The following is a 20,213-nucleotide window of genomic DNA, read 5'->3' as shown; positions in this document are numbered from 1 at the left end:
TTTGCTGAGCTTGGCTGCCTTTCAGCATGTCCCAACCAATGACCCCCGAGTGGGAGGAGACGATAGAAAAGAGAAGAATCTGATCTAATGCATAAATTGCCTTTAACTACCCAAGCCCAGAACCTGGCACGCAGGCCTGCAAGACCACAGGGCCGGGAACCAGCCAGAGTCTGAATAAGTAGATGAAGTATCCAGGGGATAGCTCACCCTTCTGCCTCTGGCTAGCAAAAATGTGTGTTGGTTGAATCCCAAGGCACACATCTTGTATTTATTTTACTGTTTCACTTGTGTTTTCCTAACCTTGCTGGAAACCTTTTTTCGGGGGAAAAAAAGTCTGGGGCAACTTTTTATGTTGGAAATTCCCAAATGCCTTTCCCCAATGAGGAGCACCATGGCATGAAGTTTCCAGATGAGAGAGAGAATTGAAAAGTCCTTTCCATTAGTTTTAGGGTGAAAGGCATAGAGGGACAACACCCTCTTCTGTTACATTTAACTTCTAACTTTGCTTCAGCTTCAAATAACATCGGCATTGGTTTACATCCTGTGAGAATGGTTGGCAAGGGTATTGGGATGAGGGCAGAATCAACCTTAGATGGAGACAGAGCTGAAAACAGGCTTTGAGGGCTCCTGGATGTCAGCGCTGAGCCAGACACATTTTATAAACGAGACTGATGCTCCCAGAAGGGCTGGGATTTGCTGATTCCCAAATCCATGGTCTTTGCTCTCGTGCCCATGCTTCCTCTGTACTTCTGGGGTTTGAGTGTTTCACCTGTTCACCTTGCCTCCAGTAACTATGTACTGAGCCCCTGTGGTTCCAGGAGCACCTTGTAGCCCGGTTCTTGGCACAGGGTGGGTATTCAGTGTTTGTGGTTGAAGGAGGGCTGTGTTCTAGTCCCATTGTTGTGAACTGGCCGGAGGTCTTGGGTGAGTCTCTTGGGTTTCTAAGAAGCCTCAGTTCCTTATTTGTGCTCAGAGAGTTGGAATATGTAGCATTTAAAGGCTCTTCCAGTTTTTAGGTTTCGGAAAGTGGGCCTCAGTATTAGACTTGAACCGGTTGAGTTGGGAAGACCAAAAGTTGGCTCCAAGAAACTCTAGACCTTCCCTGGAGGCTGAAAGCCCAAGCTTCTCCCCCAGTCCTAAAATGAAAGTTAGGAAGCTTGGGGCCTTCTTTTCCCCCAGTGGTAGTCTATTTTCTTGACTGTTTACTTGTCTAAATTCTTACAGCTCATGCGTTAGGACTCCAAGCTGTGAGCATGACAGTGTCAGCCCTTGATGGTCTTCAGAGAGGTTATGTGGTTCAAGCCATTTTCAGATGAGGCACTGTGGTCAGAGGAGCCCAGAGACCCAGGCAGGTCTCCTACCACTCCTTCCATGGCACCTCACTGGCCACCTTCCTTGCTTTCTCCAAAGAAAACCTGGAGACCCCAACCTCCTCTCACACACCACAAATTCTCCCCATCTAGCTAGCACCCAGCCCCCAGGCAGGGAGGGTTTATTGCTGCTTCCTGGAGGCTGTGGCCAAGCTCCCTCCCCTCGAGCATGGCATGCGGAGTCCCTCAGCATCAGGTCCAAGCCCTTCCTGGCCCAGCTGTGACATGGCAATGACGAGGCAACCAGAGTGCCAGAAATAAATGTTCTTATCTGCTTTGGCGGCTGCAAAAACAAACAGCAAGGATTGTTTCCTGGCAAAAATGGGGCCTGGCAGGTTGACAGCGTGGGGCAAAAGGGGGCCTCTGTCTGCAGTGGGATTCTGGGCTGGCAGCCTGGGGAAGAGGAAGGAATCGATGAAATGTGCTGAAGGGTGGCTTGAGGTCGAGGCTCCTATGACATGCCCTAAAGGCAGGTTGTAAAGAGGCGAGGGCGGCTGTTTCTATATTATTCTTATTGAACAACAATTTTAGTGTCCGCTGTGTGCCAGGCACCTGAGTTAGGTGCTCAGGATTCAAAGATAAAATGTTGGAAGCCATTTGTCCTTGGAGCTGGGTATAATAAATAATGTGATATAGGTACGTGAGGAGGTAAGTTTCTCGGGGGGAGAGGGTATCTAGGAAGGCATCTGGAGACAGTTCAGTGTGAAGGGTGAAGAGGTGCTAGGCAGATAAAGCCTGGTTCTCAGCCTGGGCCACATGTTAGAACCACTTAGGGAGCTCATAAAACACCAAAGCCCTGGACACACCCCCAACGAATTGAATTACAGCCTCTGGGTTCAGAACCCAGGCATCAGTATGGGAAATTCCAAAGTGAAGCCAAAGTGGGGACCGCTGGTTTATGAGATGATTTGTGTCTCAGGCTTTAGAAGAACAGAATAGCTAAGTGGATAAACATTGTAGGTTGGTTGGCTGGCTGGTTGGTTGGTTAGTAAGTTGGTTGGTAGATTAGTTGGTTTCAATATTGAGCCTTTTTATTCACTGCTTCTAGAGGGCTGTGAGAATTGCCTTTCAGATTTGGGCCCTAGATGGAACAGGAAAAAGGGAGGAGGAAAGACAGAAAGAGAGAAAGGGAGAGGAGGAATCTGGGGCTGTGGCTTCTAGGCATTGAGTGACATTGTCACAAACCACGCCTCCCTTACTGCCAGGACCTCCTGCAGAATTCCCCCAATTCCATGTCTGGAGTCTCCAATAACCCCCAGGGGATTGTGGTCCCAGCCTCAGCGCTCCAGCAGGGCAACATCGCCATGACAACCGTCAACTCACAAGTGGTGTCAGGTCGGTGCAAGGGATTGTGGGGAACACTCCTGGGAGGAGAAGGGGTGGCTCCAAGGGGATTCCGGGGGTGGGGGGCAGGGTACCATACAAACAATCTTAGGAAATGGGAGGGGTGCCCTCTCCCAAGAAGGGGATTCCAGCTCAATTCTTGACCACAGCATTCTGTAAGTTTATAGATGACTAGCACCAAGACCTAACTGTTATATTTTAGAACAAATTTGGGTCAAAGTCTCATGAGCCCCTCAAAGACCAAATAAAGCTGTTGTCCCTGCCCCCAAACACTTCCCACCAGAGGCTCTGTTCTCTGGACCCCATTCCCACCCCACCTCACCCCTCCCCAACGGGGGCTTGAGAGCCTCCAGAATTGAAGGTATTTACGTGGGAATGCCAAGTGAGTTGGAAGTCCGTCTTGCCCTCACTCCTACTCACCCTCATGGCAGGGGACCCAAAAACTGGTTGTCTCCTCAGGTGGAGCCTTATACCAGCCAGTTACCATGGTAACCTCCCAGGGTCAGGTGGTCACCCAAGCAATCCCCCAGGGAGCCATCCAGATCCAGAACACACAGGTGAGTGTACGTGCACAGGTGTGTGCTCATGTGCACTAGTTGTGGGGGGAGGGGAACAGTCATAACTGTTTGCTCCCTGCTAGGCCCTTTACACAAGGGACTTACGTAATCACGTTATTCCTTTAAGAGGTATCATTATGCTCAGTTTCCAGATGGGAAGCTGGTTGTTGGAAAGGCTTTATCAACTCCTGAGATTTCCCTCCCCCTCAGGGTTACATCAAAGGATCCTGCACCTCCTATCCCTGGTCTAGCCCGAGCCACTCCATAGCTCAGTGGGATAGAGTGCACACACAGGTAGGGGGAGGAGGAAGATCTGAAGACAGGCCTGAGATGTGACATTAATTCTGTCATCTTGGATAAGTCACCTGACCTGTCTGGGCCTCAGAGTTCTCACCCACAGAGAGGGGATGAACACCACTTGCACAGAGCCCTACCAGCTTCCAGGGCTGCTATGAGTGCTAATCACAGTAATGGGGTGTAAGGTGCTTTGCAAACAGTAAAGTAACCTAGAAATGCTAATAACTAGTGGATGGTTTCTGGCAAATTTGTCTCTCCTCTACCCTCTGCATGTCCCCATTTCCTCTGTGTCCTCTCTCATCCCCTTCTCCCTACCCCTCTTCCTCCTCCTCCTCCCTGTCTCCCATTCTCTGAGGGGCTGGTGCAGAGTGAAAGGAAAGGTGACCTCCCCAGGGCCCTGAGAATGAGTTGGGAAAGGGGGTTGGCAGCAAGAGCCTGTCGTCACTATGGCAACAGTCCCTAGCTGCTGGCCCGCCAGGCTGCTGATGCTGATTTTTTCTCCACGTGCCCTGAAGGTTAACCTTGACCTCACCTCCCTCCTGGACAATGAGGATAAGAAGTCCAAGAACAAACGAGGAGTCTTGCCCAAGCATGCCACCAATATAATGCGTTCTTGGCTCTTCCAGCATCTCATGGTGAGTGTGCGTGGATTGGGGGTGTGGAGTGAAGCACAGGGTACTAATAAACCCCCAGGTTCCAGACTCTGCTGTCTTCCCTGGATCTACAGAGGGCATGGGCCCAGAGAGAGGCTCTCTGGTAGGGATCTCATCTTCCAGAGGCCAAGGCAGAGAGGAGAGGCTTTGGTGGGACCTCAAGCTGGGAGGCTCTCTCTGGTACTTGCTGCTGCCACAAAGAAGGTGACATAAAGTGAGGGAATGAGGACAGACATGTTCTGAAGAGAGCTAAGGACTGGGGGCCAGGATTGTGGTTGCTACAGGGAGCCACATGCTCTCCTGCCCTTCTTCTGGGGAAGAAAATGTGGATCCTCAGCCCAGGCTGTTCTGTTCCCTGGAGTCCTCACCATGAGGGTAGCAGCAGATATGTGTCCCCTTTTCCCTGTCCCTCTGATCAGAGTGGCCAGATGGGGCACCATGCTGGAGGGCGGTGGCTGCAACCGTCAGGTTTAGAGGAGCAGCCCAGAGAGAAATCTCCTTCCTCACACAACCAGCTCAGCTCTGGTGCAGAAAACTGACTGCCTTCATGAGCCTCTTTGGCCACTTCTATGAAAGGGCGACAGAGCCTTGGGTTTAAGCATGTGCACCCACAGCTCTGTGCGCCCAGGGTGGGGAGGTAGATTCTGGAAGCACCAGCAGGCTTGAGCAGTCTACGAGGTTTTGAGGTCTTGGCCTGGCATGGAGGTACCAAGTTAGATAAAAAACAAACACCAAGAGACTGTCTTGGCCTTGAGGTAGAACCAGGCATGAGGGAAACTCTTTTTTCAGAGGGGAGAGAATTCAAACGGTCATGGAAATTAATCATTTGGTCAATCAACAGCTCTTTATTTGAAGTGGGAGTACCTCCAGACACCATGGAGCCTGAGCCTGGGTTGTGTTTCTCCAATACGGGCATCTTAGGGACTCCGGCCCAGAAGCGCTAGGCCCACGCACCCAGTGAACAGTAAGAACTGTTCTGTGGTGACCGATGTGGGGCTGGGGCTCTGCCTCTCCCCCGACATGTCCATCCCCCCAGCTCTAGGGTGTTGGGGCCACCCCAGGGCTTTGCTGAGGAAGCCACTTTGAGAGTACCACCTGGAGAACAAGGAGGAACCTAAGGCAGCCCTCTCTTTTGAGAGAGGGGGCTGGAAGGCCAAGGGTCAAAGTGAGGGGAAGAGGTCAGAGCCTAGTGATGAAGCCCAGGAGCCAGGGCGAGCACCATCCTCAGGCCTCTTGAGAGCAGCTCTGACTCAGTGGCTGACGATGGGGGCAGGAATGGCCAGGCCTCCTGCCTGTTGTGGTTTTCCACACTGTCAGAGAGCTGCAGTGGGCCTGCAAGCCCGGCGTCTGTGCTACATGGGAAGAGGGACTCCATGAGGAAGGATCTATCTCATGCACTGGTGCATCACACCCAAGATGGCGGTAGCCGCTCCTCTGCTTCCCATGTCCCCCTTCCCTCCAGCCCCCCACCATAGGTCCAGAGCTGGCTGCACACATCACAGCTCAGTGATGTGTGACCCCAGGCTGAGGGTGTGCTAGAAAGCTCACAGGGTCCTTAGGCGGCCAAACTGGAGCTCCAATCTAGACTTTACCTCTGACTGAAACCTGGACACACTCACGTCTTGGGAAGAAAACCAGGAAGCAATTCAGTAATTGCCAAGGCCCTGGCACATTGAGGTGCTTAATAAATGTTGGTGCCCCGTCCTTCCTGCCCCACCACCCCCACCCCATGCATTTTTGACTGATGTGAACACACCTCCAGCCTCACTTCTGAGCGAGAGAAAAGGCTAGGAGGGAGAGGAGGCTGCCTGACCAATTCCCCTACGTACTAGCCCAGTCGCTCAGGCCAGCACCCAGAACTGACCCCCATCACCCGAGCCGGGGCTCTGCCTCAGCTACCTGCCTCTCCCTATTTGCATCTCCCCTCTGATGTAAGTCTGAGCCTGAAACCGGAGGGTCATCTTATCAGCCCCTCCTAACTGGTCTCCCATCTGACCTTGGACTTCAAAGTTCACAGGCTCCCCTCTTGCCCCCTTCCGGCTGAGCGCCCCTCGGTAGCTTAGGGTCATTTCTTTCCACTCATGGCCACTGTCCCCTGGACCAGGGATGGCAGAGGAAGGTAGAGGTGGAGAAGAGGGGCAGGGGGAGTCACTGAGCACAAAGCAGAGAAGGAAGGATCCAGATCAGCTCTACAAAAGGGACCAGGAACCATGGCGAGGGCTTGCTGAAAAGCATGAGTAAGACTTTCTGCTCACACCCTCCCAGGCCTGGACCCTCTCCAGCTCAGAGTACACTCAGTGTGGATACTATTAATAAAGCACTTAACATTGGCAAAGTCTTCCCCCACTTAATGCCTTCCTCACAGCGGCCATCAGGAGAGGACAAGGGAGTGACCCCCAGGCCTTTAAAAAAAAGTCACAACTCAGAACTTGTGGACTGGGGAAGGAAGGGTCTGTGGAGAAGTCGAGGCTCTAGGGACACAGCCTGGCACAGCTATCCTCTGCAGGCCCAACTTGGGCCGTGGATCAGTCTGGCTACCCAGATCCCAGTGGGCGCACAGGCCCCCAGGCCCCAGCTCAGGAGAGGCTCTGAAGACTGGGTTAACAAGGGCACAGCCAAAAGAAGCTAGGCTTCAGAGCCAGATGGACAGGGTTACAAATTGAGGCCCCGCCACCAGCTGCGCAGTCTCTCTGAGTCGATTTTTTTGAAAAAAGATAATACCCGTTTCCCACGCTTGTAAAAATTAAATGAGAGAAAATGTATGAAGAGCAAAGCCTGGTACACAGGCACGTGTAAGAAATGCGAACCCTCTTTGAACTGTCTAGAACCATGGACTAAGAGCAAGTTTTTGAGAATCAGGCACACAGCTTGTGGAGATTAGAGGTGGATGCCCTACCTGTTGTTCTGATCTGTAACACCTACTGATTTTTACCATCATTTCATTCTAAAAACATACTGATGGATACTGTTGCTTACCTGATCTGCGTATATATGTCTGTGTCAAACGTACCTGTCTCATAGCTCTGACTCAGCTGTAAATTGCTCAAGAATAGGGGTCATACATTATACCTCTTATGGGGGCCCTAAAGATTTGATTCCCAAAGTGTGTACCTTTATAGGATGTTATAGGTGTTGCTGTCAAGATGGGGTGAAAGAGCTTGGGAAAATCTGAGTTATACAAAGTTCAGCTCAGTTCTTGATTCTCAGTGTACCAGGGGCATCGTGAATTCGCAAGAGGGGGCATAGTGGGAAGCTTTCCCCAAACATATTTGGTAACATATTTGATTACGCGAGGTCCCCCTCTCCTACCTTGCTTTCACTGTGTCTTTGAGGAACAACTCTGAGACTACAGCTCTTGAGAACTCTAACTTTGCAGTAACACCATATGGCCATAAAGTAGCTGTTCAGTTTTAGGGAGAAAGGGTAGAAAATGTTTGAAAAAGGACAGATTTCACTATCCAGTGGATGGTCTCCTATCCAATCCAGTGCACTGGGGAGAACTCACGTGTTGATTGGCCAGTTGGAAAAGTTGGTTGAAGAAAGAAAAAGCCCTTATAAAGATAGATTTTATTTTAATTTAGAAGGTACACATATATATTGATTCGCTAATGTCTTGATATAGGGCCAAGATCTTTTTCTGACGAGAGGTTGTCCTTTTACTTGCACAAACCTCTCCTATAATAGAACATCTATAAATTCCATCTTTATTTAACATAGGATAAAAAATTTCAAGTCTGGGAAGTAATCTGGCTGTGGGATCTTTCTAGATTTTTGTTATGTATTCCAGCCGCTTACATTTGTCCTAGTTGATAATTTTTAAGGAAGTCAGAATCTCAAATCTTTCCAAAGCATCCCACTTAGTTTTCTTAGCAAGAATAACTTTCTTGTGGCGCTTATGTTTTTTTTTTTGTACTTTAATATAATTTTTTATTTTTATAAACATATATTTTTATCCCCAACGCTTATGTTTTATTGGTTTACAGAATAGTTAAATTATATCATTACACTAACACATGTAACTGGTATAAACCAGCCTGGAATCAAACACTGCTGACTTCCTGATAAGCAGATAAATGGTGTAAGGACCATTCTGCACGTTTGCCTGTCTATCTCGAGCGTCTGGGACGATGTGCATGGCAGTTTCCATGGTTTGCAGAAGAAACAAAGCATTGTAAATCTACAGTCTCAGCTGGTAGAGATTGTTCATTCAAACTTTTGTAGTGAATACTAGTTGTTCCTGTTGTCTTCTTTCCCTCAGGGACCAGTTAGTATTCTTTGATTCCTTTCGTCCTGTGTCTGAGGCTTCTTGTCATTTCCACTGCTGCGTGGCATTAGCAGCTACAGACATGGATTCTGATGACAGAATGCTCCTGAGATGGGACTTAAACCCCAGAGCCTTTTTGTTGTTAGGCTACAGCGCGAGGTTAGGAAGGTTTCATCCATTAGCTGCTTGCTATGGGGTCCCTGAAGAATCCCATGATACTTTCTTGCTGTTGTCTTTTGGCTGAAAGAGGCCAATCTCCTGCTGGAAGCAATCACTCCACAGCAAAGGCAGGCTGGGGGGGAACTCCAGCAGAGGGTCCTGTCCACAGAGGATGGAGGGAGAGGGCTGCTCTTCCTGCCCAGCTTCTACCCCCAGCCCCTCTGCTCCAGACCCCAGTGCCCCTCACCCTGGCCCAGTTATTCTGCTCATTTCTACCCAGAAGTGGGCTGTTCTCTGTGCTGCTGTCACCAAAGCACAGGAGCAACATTACAGAATATTCTCTGCATGTGGGGAGATCCCAAAGAGGAAACCAAGCCCCAGCAGGCCCAGCCATACACCGAAGGAGCCATGCCTTCATCAGTCACCGTGGCAGCCCAATTCGCGCTGCGCATCTTCGGGCCTCACCTCATGTAATCCACCCAGCCAGCACAGGGGCTGGTACATTTGTTTATTTGAGAGAGAGAGAGAGAGAGAGAGAGATCGCAAGCAAGGGGGAAGGGTAGAGGGAGAAGCAGATTCCCCGCTGAGCAGGGAGCCCGGTGTGGGTGGGACTCGATCCCAGGACTCTGGGATCATAACCTGAGCCAAAGACAGACGCTTAACAGACTGAGTCACCCAGGGCCCTGCTATCCTCGTTTTACCAGTAACAAAACTAGACTCAAAGAAGGGAACATGTTTCCCAACATCTCATGGGATTCGAACCCAAGTCTGTGGCTCCTCGAGACTCTAGTTCCTCACCCACGAGGCTATAGTCCCTCTGCATTGACCCAAGAAATCAGAGCATCTCTCGGCTCCCACATAAAGTCTAGGCGAAGCAAAGGGGACCCCTGGCTCTCAGTGGATGCTGTCAGTGGACATTGTCCGTGGAGACACAGAGCCCTGTCCTGGGAGGGGAGCAGGAGAGCTACCTGCCACCCTAGTTTTCAGATTCACTGAGGCAGCCTCACCATCCCTTCGTTCCCTCTCCCTTCTCCAACGCTCACATCCGCAATCCTGGAGTGGCATCCAGCCAGCGTCACCATTGGACCCTGCTCGCTGCCTCCCCACCCTGTGTGTGAGGGGCGGCTGCTTTCCCACCCGGCCACGTGCAGCTGAGGGCCTGCTTCCAGGGCCCTCATATGAGCTCTGCAGCTGTCACAGAAGCCAAGTGCCCAAAATGCACCAGGGGCCTTCCCTCTTTTGACTTTTTTTTTTTTTTAAGATTTTATTTATTTATTTCACAGACAGAGATAGGCAGAGAGACAGGCACTGAGAGAAAAGGAAGCAGGCTCCCTGCTGAGCAGAGAGCCCAAAGCAGGGCTCGATCCCAGGACCCCGGGATCACGACCTGAGCCGAAGGTAGAGGCTTTAACCCACTGAGCCACCCAGGTGCCCCATCTCTTGACTTTTTTTTAATTGAACTAGAATTCACATACCTCCATTCACCCTTTGTAACTCAAGTCAGAAGGTTTTCTGTATGTTTAGCGTTGTGCAGCCATCCCCAGTATTGAATTTCAGAATATTTTCATCAATTGAAGAAATTCTGTTACCCATTAGCTATCACTGCCCTGCCCTTAGAAACCAATAATCCACTTCGGGTCTCATCAGATTTGCCAATTTCAGATCTTTCACAGGAATGGAATTTTATTATATGTGGTCCTCTGTGAATGGTTTCTCTCACTCTACATCAGGCTCCCAAGATTCATCGTGTCGTAACATACATCGGTGCTTACTTCTGCTTCGTGGCAGAACAGGATCCCACTGCATGGACATACCACCCTTGGTTCATCCACTCATTAGCTGGGGCACGTTTGGGTTGTTTTCTACTTTTCGGCTTCTGAGTAACACTGCTATGAACATTCCTGCACTCCACCTGATCTGAGCCTGTCCAGATCTGAGCGCATCTTTGTCAGATTTCCAGCTCTTCTCACCCACGGCACTGGAGCCTCACATGTCCCCCACTGGGGGACACAGGCTGCCACACACCCGGGTACAGCGTGTGTCCTGCCCGTGGGCTCCCAGCCAGGGAGGGTGTGTGGACATGAAATCTAGCTGGTTGCCTCTGTGCCTTGGTGTAAATCTTCAGTGACTCAACAAACACTCTCTGTGCGTCCTGCTTGCCACCTTCCCTGTGCCTAGCATTCTCCTAAGCCCCAAAGACATACACATCGATCCCTGTCAGAGATGCGCTTATGGGATCCATCTCCAGCTGGCTTAGAAATGGTGATGTCTCTTACAGTGTGTGCTCTGTGGAAGGGGCATGGTACAGGGAGGCAGGCCCTGGATTTGAGCGTTGCACGCCTTCTTACCTAGCCAGGGGACCAGGGCACGTTGCTGGGTCTCATCAGATCTCCGTCTCCTCTGCTCTAAAATGGGAATCACGATATCCAGTCCACAGCACTGTTGTGAAGATTGAATGAGATGAGCGAGAAAGTACGTTGTCCTGATCCAAACACAGCTGCTGTTGCAAATGCCTCCCGTCTCACTCCGGGAGTCCCCCTAATCCACCCGGTCTCAGGAAAAGCTGAGAGAAATCTTGACACTTCTAGGGAATCTGTGGCGAAAAGTAAGAAAACTTGAAAAGCAAAAAAATAGCTCAGAGAGACTTAGACCATTTTTGTTCCAGAATATCTTGCCTGCTACTTTTTCCTTCAACTTTGTTACACGATCTGAAATTCCACTCATCAGAGATCGACTTCAAAGTATCCAATCCCTGTCAAAAACAGACGCCAATGGAAAGGCCGAGATGCCATCTTTCATTCACAGCTTAGTATGAATTAGTTCCAAAGCTTACTTTTTTACTCCCACTCAGCTAAGATCAGCTTCATGGGAAGAGTGCCAGCGCTTGTTAGCAGTAGCAAATGAAGATTAGAATATTTTTTAACACAGTATTTTGAAGAGGCAAACCAGAATGGGGCACCAGGGGAAAGGTTTCTAGCAATTGTTCTTCCCCTCTTCAAGGCCCCTGACCTTTAAGACTCTGATGAAAGTTTTATCTGTATCATCACGAATATAGTTTTAAGACATTTGACCCTAAAGTCCTAGCAGCCAGAGGCCTCAAATTCAGAAAGCTGACTGCAGGGTCACATGATGACGGCCCTGGGGCTCTGAGAAGAGGTGCTGAGAAGTGGCAGTAGGGCCCAGGAAAAGACAAGAGGATGAAGCCTGTGCTCCCCCACCTCAGAATTTCCTCAAATCTAGACCACCCCCTGAAATTAGAGTGAGATTGGCTCTTTATCCCTGAGTCTTAAAAGCTCCTTTCCACCAAAACATAGATCTTTAACTAAATCAGCCTTTGGGGGCTAGCCTGGAAGGCTAACTATTAAAGAAATAACTTGTTTCTATGGGAAAATGGGATCTAAGTCCCAAATACTGTATCTGTCCACTGACACCTAAGTCGTGGGTATAAGACATGATTCCAGCACTCGAGGGACTGATAATTTAATTGGGGAAATAAATTACACATCTAAACCAGGAGTGGTCAACCCATGCTGTAATCAAGTATTAGCAGGGGCATACACACTCAAGGGGTCCAAGAATGGAGGAAGTAGTACAGGTGAGAGAAGTTTGCCTACCTGTGCTTGTCAGACACATCCAGACTAGCGTGTCTGGGACTGAACATCGCATTTCAAAAGGTGCTTTGAGAAGTCATGTCCAGAGAAGAGCAGTCAGAGTAGGGAAATGTCTGTTCAAATGACTTTTAATGGGAAACAGGTCATATGATGAATGGTTAAGGGGACTGGGGATGTTCGGTCCGTAGAAAAGATTTGTTTCTCTAGGGCCAATATGGTATAGTATAAGGAACAGGGTTTTGGAGGCAGACAGACCTGAGACTGATCCCAGCTCCATTTTTTTTACTTGCTGTATGACCTTGAGCCAGTCAACTGGCATCTCTGATGTTAATTTCCTCTTCATAAAATAAAGATAATCATATCCACCTATGGCAAAGATGGTCAATAATACGTTAAAAAGCGCAGTGCCTGACAGATGGTCTAGCCCAGAGGTGGAACGGACGTGGTTGAAGATACAGGGGGTGTGAGTCTTGGCTCTGCCACTCACTGGAGTGAGTGGAGCCAGTTTCTTAACCCTTCTGGGCTTGGTTTCTCATGTGTAAAACGTGAATAATGATGCTTGTTTCATAGGTGCCTGGAAAATTCAGTGAGGTATTTTGACAGAGTACTCTGTGAATATTGATAAGTATTCAAAGTTAGCCAAGGGCACCTGGGTGGCTCAGTGGGTTAAGCCTCTGCCTTCAGCTTGGGTCATGGCCTCGGGGTCCTGGGATCGAGGCCCGTGTCAGCAAGGAGCCTGCTTCCTCCTCTCTCTCTGCCTGCCTCTCTGCCTGCTTGTGATCTCTCTCTCTCTGTGTCAGATAAACAAATAAAATCTTAAAAAAAAAAAAAAATCAAAGTTAGCCAGAAACTGTAGGCATCCAGTAAGTGGTTGGAACTCTTGTTATGAAGTAAGAGACAGTGCTGTCGACTTCTGTGTGAAGGGCAGTCTAGGCTCTCTGGCTGGTTGAGTAAGGAGAAGATTTGAGTCCAATAGAAAGACTTTTCCAACGATCAGCAAAAGGGCTGCCATGCGGTAACACTGGTCCCGCAGAGCCACGCTTCCCCCCGTCTTCAGGACGGCACACCCAGAAAGTGATAGAAACCAACCATACCACTTGAAGCTGGGGACCAGCTGGCAGACTCCCACTGAGCCACCCTGGCACTGTCTCTGCACACCTGTAACTGGTTTGGGGGTATCAGTGAAAGCGCTGGTATCAAGGACACCAGCCCAGTGCAGGAGCTGGCCTTGGGGACTTCCAGGGCTCTGGGCATGAGTGAGGTCTTGCCTTAAAGAAGCCTTGCACAGGATGCTGATGCACAAACTTAGGGTTTAATGGAGGAGCTGGGATCTGGGCCAGGTCTGGCAGGGAGTCTAGGATTTAGGATGGAGTAGGAAGAGAAGGACGAGTTGGATGGGTGAGAATTCTTTCCTGATTGACTATCAATGGCCTTGTCTGGCCGGTGATGGTTGCCGACCAAAGAGACAGACCCCTCCTCCTAAGGTCATGAGCGTGAAATACTCCTCTACCCTTCTTCTCCCCTCTGGAGCCTGGGGAACTGTGTAGCTCTGTGTCATGCCACGACTGTTGTCTCTCCCCTGCTGCTCAGGCATCTGTACCTGTAGAGCTTCGGTGGAAGGTACACCAGGTCCTGGAAGTCAGGCTAACCATGGCTTGGCTGCATTCTCCCTTCTGTGCCAGGGAAACGGGAGATCTTGGATTCCTGCCTGTGACGTGAAACTGTTTTCTCCCGCCCACCCTTCACTGCAGGGACAAAGAGAGAACAGACCCCGGAAGCTGCCCTCAACTCCCCAGGACAGATGGAGAGTGCTGGAAGTGTAGTCCCAGGGTGTGGGCCACACTGACTGCTTGAGCACCAGGGAGTCCCAGGGAAGGAGGGAGGTTGGTGGTCTCCATCAAAGATAGGGCCTTGTTGACAATTGGCTGGTCAGTTGCAAGGCTGGATGGAGCTGGTCTGAGAAGACAGGGGGTGTGGGAGGCCATTAGCTTGCCCTGAGCCCCAGGACACTCCATGGGGGTCTGCAACTCTCAAATATTCTACCTGAAAAATGGCTAGCAGAGATTTACAATTTCTAGCATCCCCCCAAGAAGCCTAAGACCCAGACTAGGGGAAAACACCCCATTGTATGCACACAGAGCTGGAGTAGTCCCAGAATCCAGGAAATAAAACCATTTGAAAGAATAATTTCCATCCGCACATCTCTCCATGCTCAGAAGGAGCTGCTGAGGACTCTCGCCATCTGTCAGAAAAACAACCTGTGGCTTTCACAGAGAGGGAGCCACGTGTGTCATGCAGCAGATTTATTTTATTTGTTATGTATCGATTTATTGAACAAACACTGAGTGCCAGGCACTGTTCTAAGAACCTTTCAGATATTAACTCATTGAAATCGTATTACCATCTCAGGGTAGGTGGAATTATTTTCCCCATTTTACAGAAGATGAACCCTAGTAACAAGCTCAAGGTCTTGAGAGGGTGAGAGACCAGTATTCAAAGCCTGACAGCCTGGCCCTGGAGTTCATGTTCTTCCCCCCTTCTTACTGTGCTGCACTGAAGACTCCTCTAGAAAGCTGCCCAGTGTGCCTCCATAGACCCTAAGTACCCCAGTCTTCTCCCAACAAACATTCATGGAATAGACACTTGCAGGAAAGTCCCTTTTAGCAAGTAGGGCAAGTAGGGCAGCCTGATCCCAGGGAGTTGATTCACTGATGCTCCCCATCCTGTCCCACTCATCTTCACTCACAAAGGCCCACAGTGAATGGTGACAACCACCAGTTACCCACTTAGGTTCCTATGATCATCCATTCCTTGAATACATACTGAACACTTACCAGGCATTTTCTTTGGCACTGATGAGGTGGGGGTGGAAAGAAAGGCGGGGGTCCTTTTCCTCAGAAACATGCAGCATGTCTGGTTGGGGTGACAGCTAAACAAATCATCCATGTAGCATATGGAACCCTATGGGATAAGTGCTCCAACTCATAAGAAAGGTGTCCCAGTGGGCACGAGGCACTGGGGGCAGGTTAAGAAGGACCAGTCTTGTTTGCTACAGCATGAAGGATGGATTGAAATAGAAAACAGAGGGAGGGAGAATAGTTCCGAGATTGTAGGACGGTGGAAAATAGGAAGGCGGTTAATTTTTTACAATGGAAAACTATGAGCAATGAAAAATGAATAGGTCCAGAAACACCAAATAAATGTAGATTAGTCTCACACCTATACTTCAGAGTGAAATCCTGTGTGCTAATGGATTCCATTTATATAGGGTCCAAATACCAGGGAAAAGTAAACTATATTGTTTAAGGATGTAACATAGATAGGAAAACTACAGAGAAAAGAAAGAAAGAAATTACCATAAAAAACAGGTTATTTTCGGGGAGGATATCTTTGAGGGTAATGATTGAGAAGGGGCATGAAGGGGGCTTTGGGTGTTGGTAGTATCTTATTTTTTGACCTGAATGGTGGTCCCACTTGTGATTAATAGATAAAACTATATATTTTCTTTGGATCTTTCTGTGCAGGTACAATTGTAAAGGGGAGAGGAGTAAAAAGGAGCAATAAAAGAATGGAAGGTCTGCACGAGGTGCATGATAATAAGAAAGAAGAGTTCTTGTGGTGTTTACTGGGTTTCCCTCTGCTCTAAAAGGCTCGTTTTTTCCCCATTTACCACCTGTGAAATCAGGGTGCACCTGCCATCGATGGCATCTCAGATGTGATAAAATGTGGTTGTTTCAGGATCCTCACCATGCCAGCTGCCTCCATCGGGTTGGTGTCTGACCTTCCCAGAGCAAGGCCAGGCCCACAGAGTTGGGGCTGCTGCAGGGTGCGTGTCCGCAGTTGGTCAGGAGTGAGAAGGGAAGAGGGCTGTCATTGACGCCGGTGCAATGGGAGCCCAGGGAAGGAAAGCCGGCTTCCGCTTCCCCTGTGCCCCATCCCTCCATGACTGGCCAGCCTCATGGTCACCTGCCTGCACCAGGAGGAGGAAGGATAGTCTCGGGTGGGCTCAGGGTGAAGGAAGGAGCAGGGGACCCAGGAACCAGCCCTGGTCACATTTCTCCCAGAGCCAGTTCCCCAGGTGGAACTCCCCCTTCATCTGAAAGATGTCTTCAGCTTCAGTTTAGGGCAGGGGAGACCTAAGCTAGGAGGCCACAAAGCAAGGTGTCAGAAAGAGTTTAGGTCAGATTTCGGAGGAACTTCCTGATGGCCGCTGGGCCACCACGAAACACCCCCTCTGTGTAAACACTGCAGTTCCCTTCTCTAGAGACTGCACAGTTGGCTCTGTGGTGTCTGGGAGGCTTTGCTACATTGTCCAGAGGGAGTTCGTGAAGCACACACACACTTTACCTGCATTATCTCGTTAGATCAGCCCCCGAGCCCAAGAGGTATGTGCTGTTCTGCTATTTCCCTTTCAAGGCCGAGGAAACTAAGGATAGGAGACGTAGGACAACAAATCGCCAAGCTCCCAGAGCTGGTGAATGGTAGGGGTGTGTGTGTGCAGGACTTGACCTCTCCTGAGGCTGTGTACTTGACCACCAGGCAGCTCTGCATAGTTATATAAGGCTCTAAGCCCGCCCTGAGAAGGATCTGTCATTTTCTGGTTCATTCTATATCTCTTGTTCTGGAAGGATTATCTGCTTCCAGAGAGTGGCTGCCTGCTTCCCTCCTGACTCCAGAGCAGCTCTTCCAAATAGTGGCCAGAGAGTGGCTACTATGGCTTGATGGCTTACCGTGATCTCACTTGATTCCTCCTCCCGTCCTTGGCCCTGAGCCTTTCCAATTGTGCTAAAAGGAGCACTGACCAAATCAAGGTCTGTCCAGGGGCCAGGACTATTTTGACTCTGTCCTCAGGAATCATCTGGTCTGAGGCGTGTACAAGCTCGACTGCTCCTAGGAGCACTCAGATGTGGTGCCAGAAATGTTCTGGCTAACACACCTGTCCCCAGAGCCGGGCCAGAGCTGCCACTCACCCCCACGGCCTCCACCACGTGCCTCCTAAGGTGCCCGTTGCAGGCAGGATGGGTGGTGGCGTTTGGACAGTGGGAGGAGAAGAGGCTTATAACTCTCTCCATAAGAGGACAGCCAGCTGCCTTCCCCGACCCCACCTCCCACACTCTCCATCCAGTGGGGGCACATTAACCTCTGAATTTATACCCTCCACTCAGAAGGGAGAGCTGTACCAGGAGCCTCCTTAGAGCACACATGATTCCTCTGTGGGAGAGGCTGAAGGATCTCCTTCCCTGGAGGTCTTTAAGAGTGGAAGAGACGTGGTCTGGCTGGCTTCAGTGTAAGTCTTGGCACAAGACTCCTGCCTGGAAGGCCCATCCCCACCTTTGCTGGGACACTTGGCCATTCTTCAAAGGCCAGCTGAAGTACCACCTCGTTCAGGAAGTCCTGCCTGACCAGTCAGCCCACCCTTTTCTACCACCCAAGGGAACAGACACACTGCCCATTAAAGGGGGTTTCTTCCCCTTTGTCTGCAGCCTTCTCCCTAAGCTGTGAGCTGTCACAGCCACGAATCTTCCACCTGCCAGGAGGTGGAAGATCTTCCACCTTCCAGCAGCCAGGAGGCAGCTAGCTTCCCCTCCCCGTCAGCTGATGAGCCATGCATTCTGCTCAAGAAATAAGGTGGCCGTCTCCTGCCTGTGTCGGTTTCCCTCGCGTGGTCCATACCCAATACACCGACCATCTACTCTGCCTGGGCTGGACACTGGAGACCCCATGTCTGCTAAGACCGGGTTCCCACCTGAGAGCAACTCCCCAGTCTTGTAGGGAGACCTCTTATCATATAGCAGGCTGAATGCCGTTATTCAAACACAGCCGTGATGGACTCTGCCCCAGAACTTGGGAAATGGCTCACAGAGGATTTGATCTGTGGCAGGTCTTCCCAGAAGCTCACAGACACACACAGTGGAAAAGTGGGGGAAAGAGCATTGCAACGGAGGGAATGACAGATGCGAGGACAAGAAGGCACAAAAGGGCCCAGTGTAGCCCGGGAAGGCCAGATGGTTGCCATATTTTTGCTGTGTTCACGGACCAAGTGGCCATAGACGGGGGCTGCCTGGCTCCTCACATTAGGAAAATTGGAACTCCATGGAGCCAAAAAACAGGGCTGGGGCCCCACCCCTTCCCCAGAAGGTGTCAGAAGTGGATAGCCCCTGCTCCTCTGCCCCTTGGGGCCTGCGATCCTGCCTCCCAGCCTCCCTCTGTTCTTTCCAGTTAGGAAGAAATTGGCTCCCCTGACATTGATGTGTTTTCCTGCTTGTTAGAATCTTAATGTATGAATCACAAGGCCCAGCTGCCCTGGCGTGGTGGTCAGGGTCAGAGGTGTGAATTAGAACAACACATGATCCTAACGGCTTCGGTCAGGGGGTGCTGGAGCCAGCTGTAGAGGTTGCTTGCCTTTGTCACTGATAATGAGAGCACTTCCAAGGCTGTCGCTCTCATGCTCGTTCCTTAGCCTGAAGCACCTTGCCCACATCATCCCATAATAATAGCATGAAGAGCCATCTCCTCGTGAGCACGTTATGAGTACAGTTTCATTTCATCACTAGGGCGACTTTATGATGTAGGCCTAAGGGACATGCCTGAGACCTCACAGCATGACGTGACCGAGCCAGAATCTGAGTCCCAGTCTCTGGGACTTTGGAAAGCCCAAGCAGCTCTTTCTAATGCCACCTCAGTCCCGAGGAATATCCCTGGCTAGAGGTAGAGGAGGCTGGACGGCTTGGCCCTCTGCCCTAGGAGTCCACAGACCTCCCCTCGCTTCAGGGCAAGGCTCCCACCCAATCTGACCCTCATCACTTCTTCACCACATGCCTGCTGGGTGGGAGGTGTGGGTACAGGGACCTGGAGAAGACATAAAGATGCAGAGACCCAGTTACCGTGCAGCTCACCACCGAGTGGGACCCAAACGGACCCCTATTCCACCACCACCCAAAACTTTCCCATTCTTAATGTGACCTGTGCAACCTTCCCCACACTCTGGCCAACCCATTTCTCCTTCTAACCTTCTCTAGAGCCCATTACCCAAACTACCCAACCTTTGCTTTGTTTCTGCTTTCTTTCACTCAGGAGTCATTTGCATGTCATTTGCATGTGGAAGGCACTGGGGATACATTAATAAGACGAATTAATAAGACATGGTCTCTGCCCTCATGAAGCACAGTCTAAGAGCGGGAGACAAGGCTGTCATCAGTGCAGGGACTGAAGTGCCCTGGGACACCCCTTCCTCACCCCCACAAAGACAAGGACTCAGTCTTACAAACGACAAGAACTGAGTTCCAAGCTGGAGCTAGCCCCTAGGGGAACACCAGAGAAGTTACTCGGTTTCTTCAGCTGTAAAGTGGGAATAACAATACTTAACCTGCCTACCTTCTCAAATGTGAGCAATGTGCTTTGTTAAATGAAATTAAGTACATGATAACCTTTCTACAACTAGTAGTTACCATTATATTCATCTTCAGTCTCTGCTTTGTTAAATGAAATTAAGTGCATGATAACCTTTCTACAACTAGTAGTTACCATTATATTCATCTTCAGTCTCCTGGGATGCCAGCATAAATCTGGGCACAGGGTAGATATTCAGTAAATTTCAGTCAATTTAAATTTAATTGGTTCAGATACCCCCATGTACCACCTTCTGATAGTCCTGTAGGCTTTGCGGGCCATTGTCAACCTAATACTAACGATGCTTGACCTGCCTGCTGGGGGTTGGCTGTGAGGACAAAGTCAGGATGTGAAAGTGCGTTGGAAGCTATCAATATTGAGCTCTACTGACTCTTGGGAAACCCATGTTGTCCCCCATCTTGAGGAGAGGGGGCAGTGTTCCTGACTGTGGAGCCACAGACATGGGGCGGCCTCCCCCAGGCCTTAGTTTCATTACTTTTGGGAAACAAACATTGTACTTTCCCCGATTTAGGCCCTAAACCTCTGGGCTGCCTGGGTCAGGATAGCAC

The 20,213-nt window shown here is 50.0% G+C and overlaps 1 protein-coding gene across 4 annotated transcripts in view; it reads left to right on the top strand.

Annotated features, from left to right (window-relative positions):
* PKNOX2 (PBX/knotted 1 homeobox 2) overlaps positions 1-20,213 on the top strand; it is a 252,099-nt gene that overhangs the window by 227,577 nt on the left and 4,309 nt on the right. For 2 of the 4 annotated variants that reach the window (XM_045080380.1, XM_045080381.1), the window contains 3 exons: positions 2,576-2,705; positions 3,174-3,271; positions 4,084-4,203. The exons of 1 other annotated variant lie outside the window; for it this stretch is intronic. In XM_045080380.1, the coding sequence (XP_044936315.1) occupies positions 2,576-2,705; positions 3,174-3,271; positions 4,084-4,203 (348 nt within the window). The remainder of the gene's footprint in view (positions 1-2,575; positions 2,706-3,173; positions 3,272-4,083; positions 4,204-20,213) is intronic. One more of the 4 variants, XM_045080382.1, reaches the window with a different exon arrangement.

Source organism: Mustela putorius, unplaced genomic scaffold (genome assembly GCF_011764305.1).
Source record: "Mustela putorius furo isolate JIRA1106 unplaced genomic scaffold, ASM1176430v1.1 tig00000460_pilon_pilon_pilon, whole genome shotgun sequence".
NCBI classification, from domain to species: Eukaryota; Metazoa; Chordata; class Mammalia; order Carnivora; family Mustelidae; genus Mustela; species Mustela putorius.
This window is presented reverse-complemented; position numbering and strand designations above follow the sequence as displayed.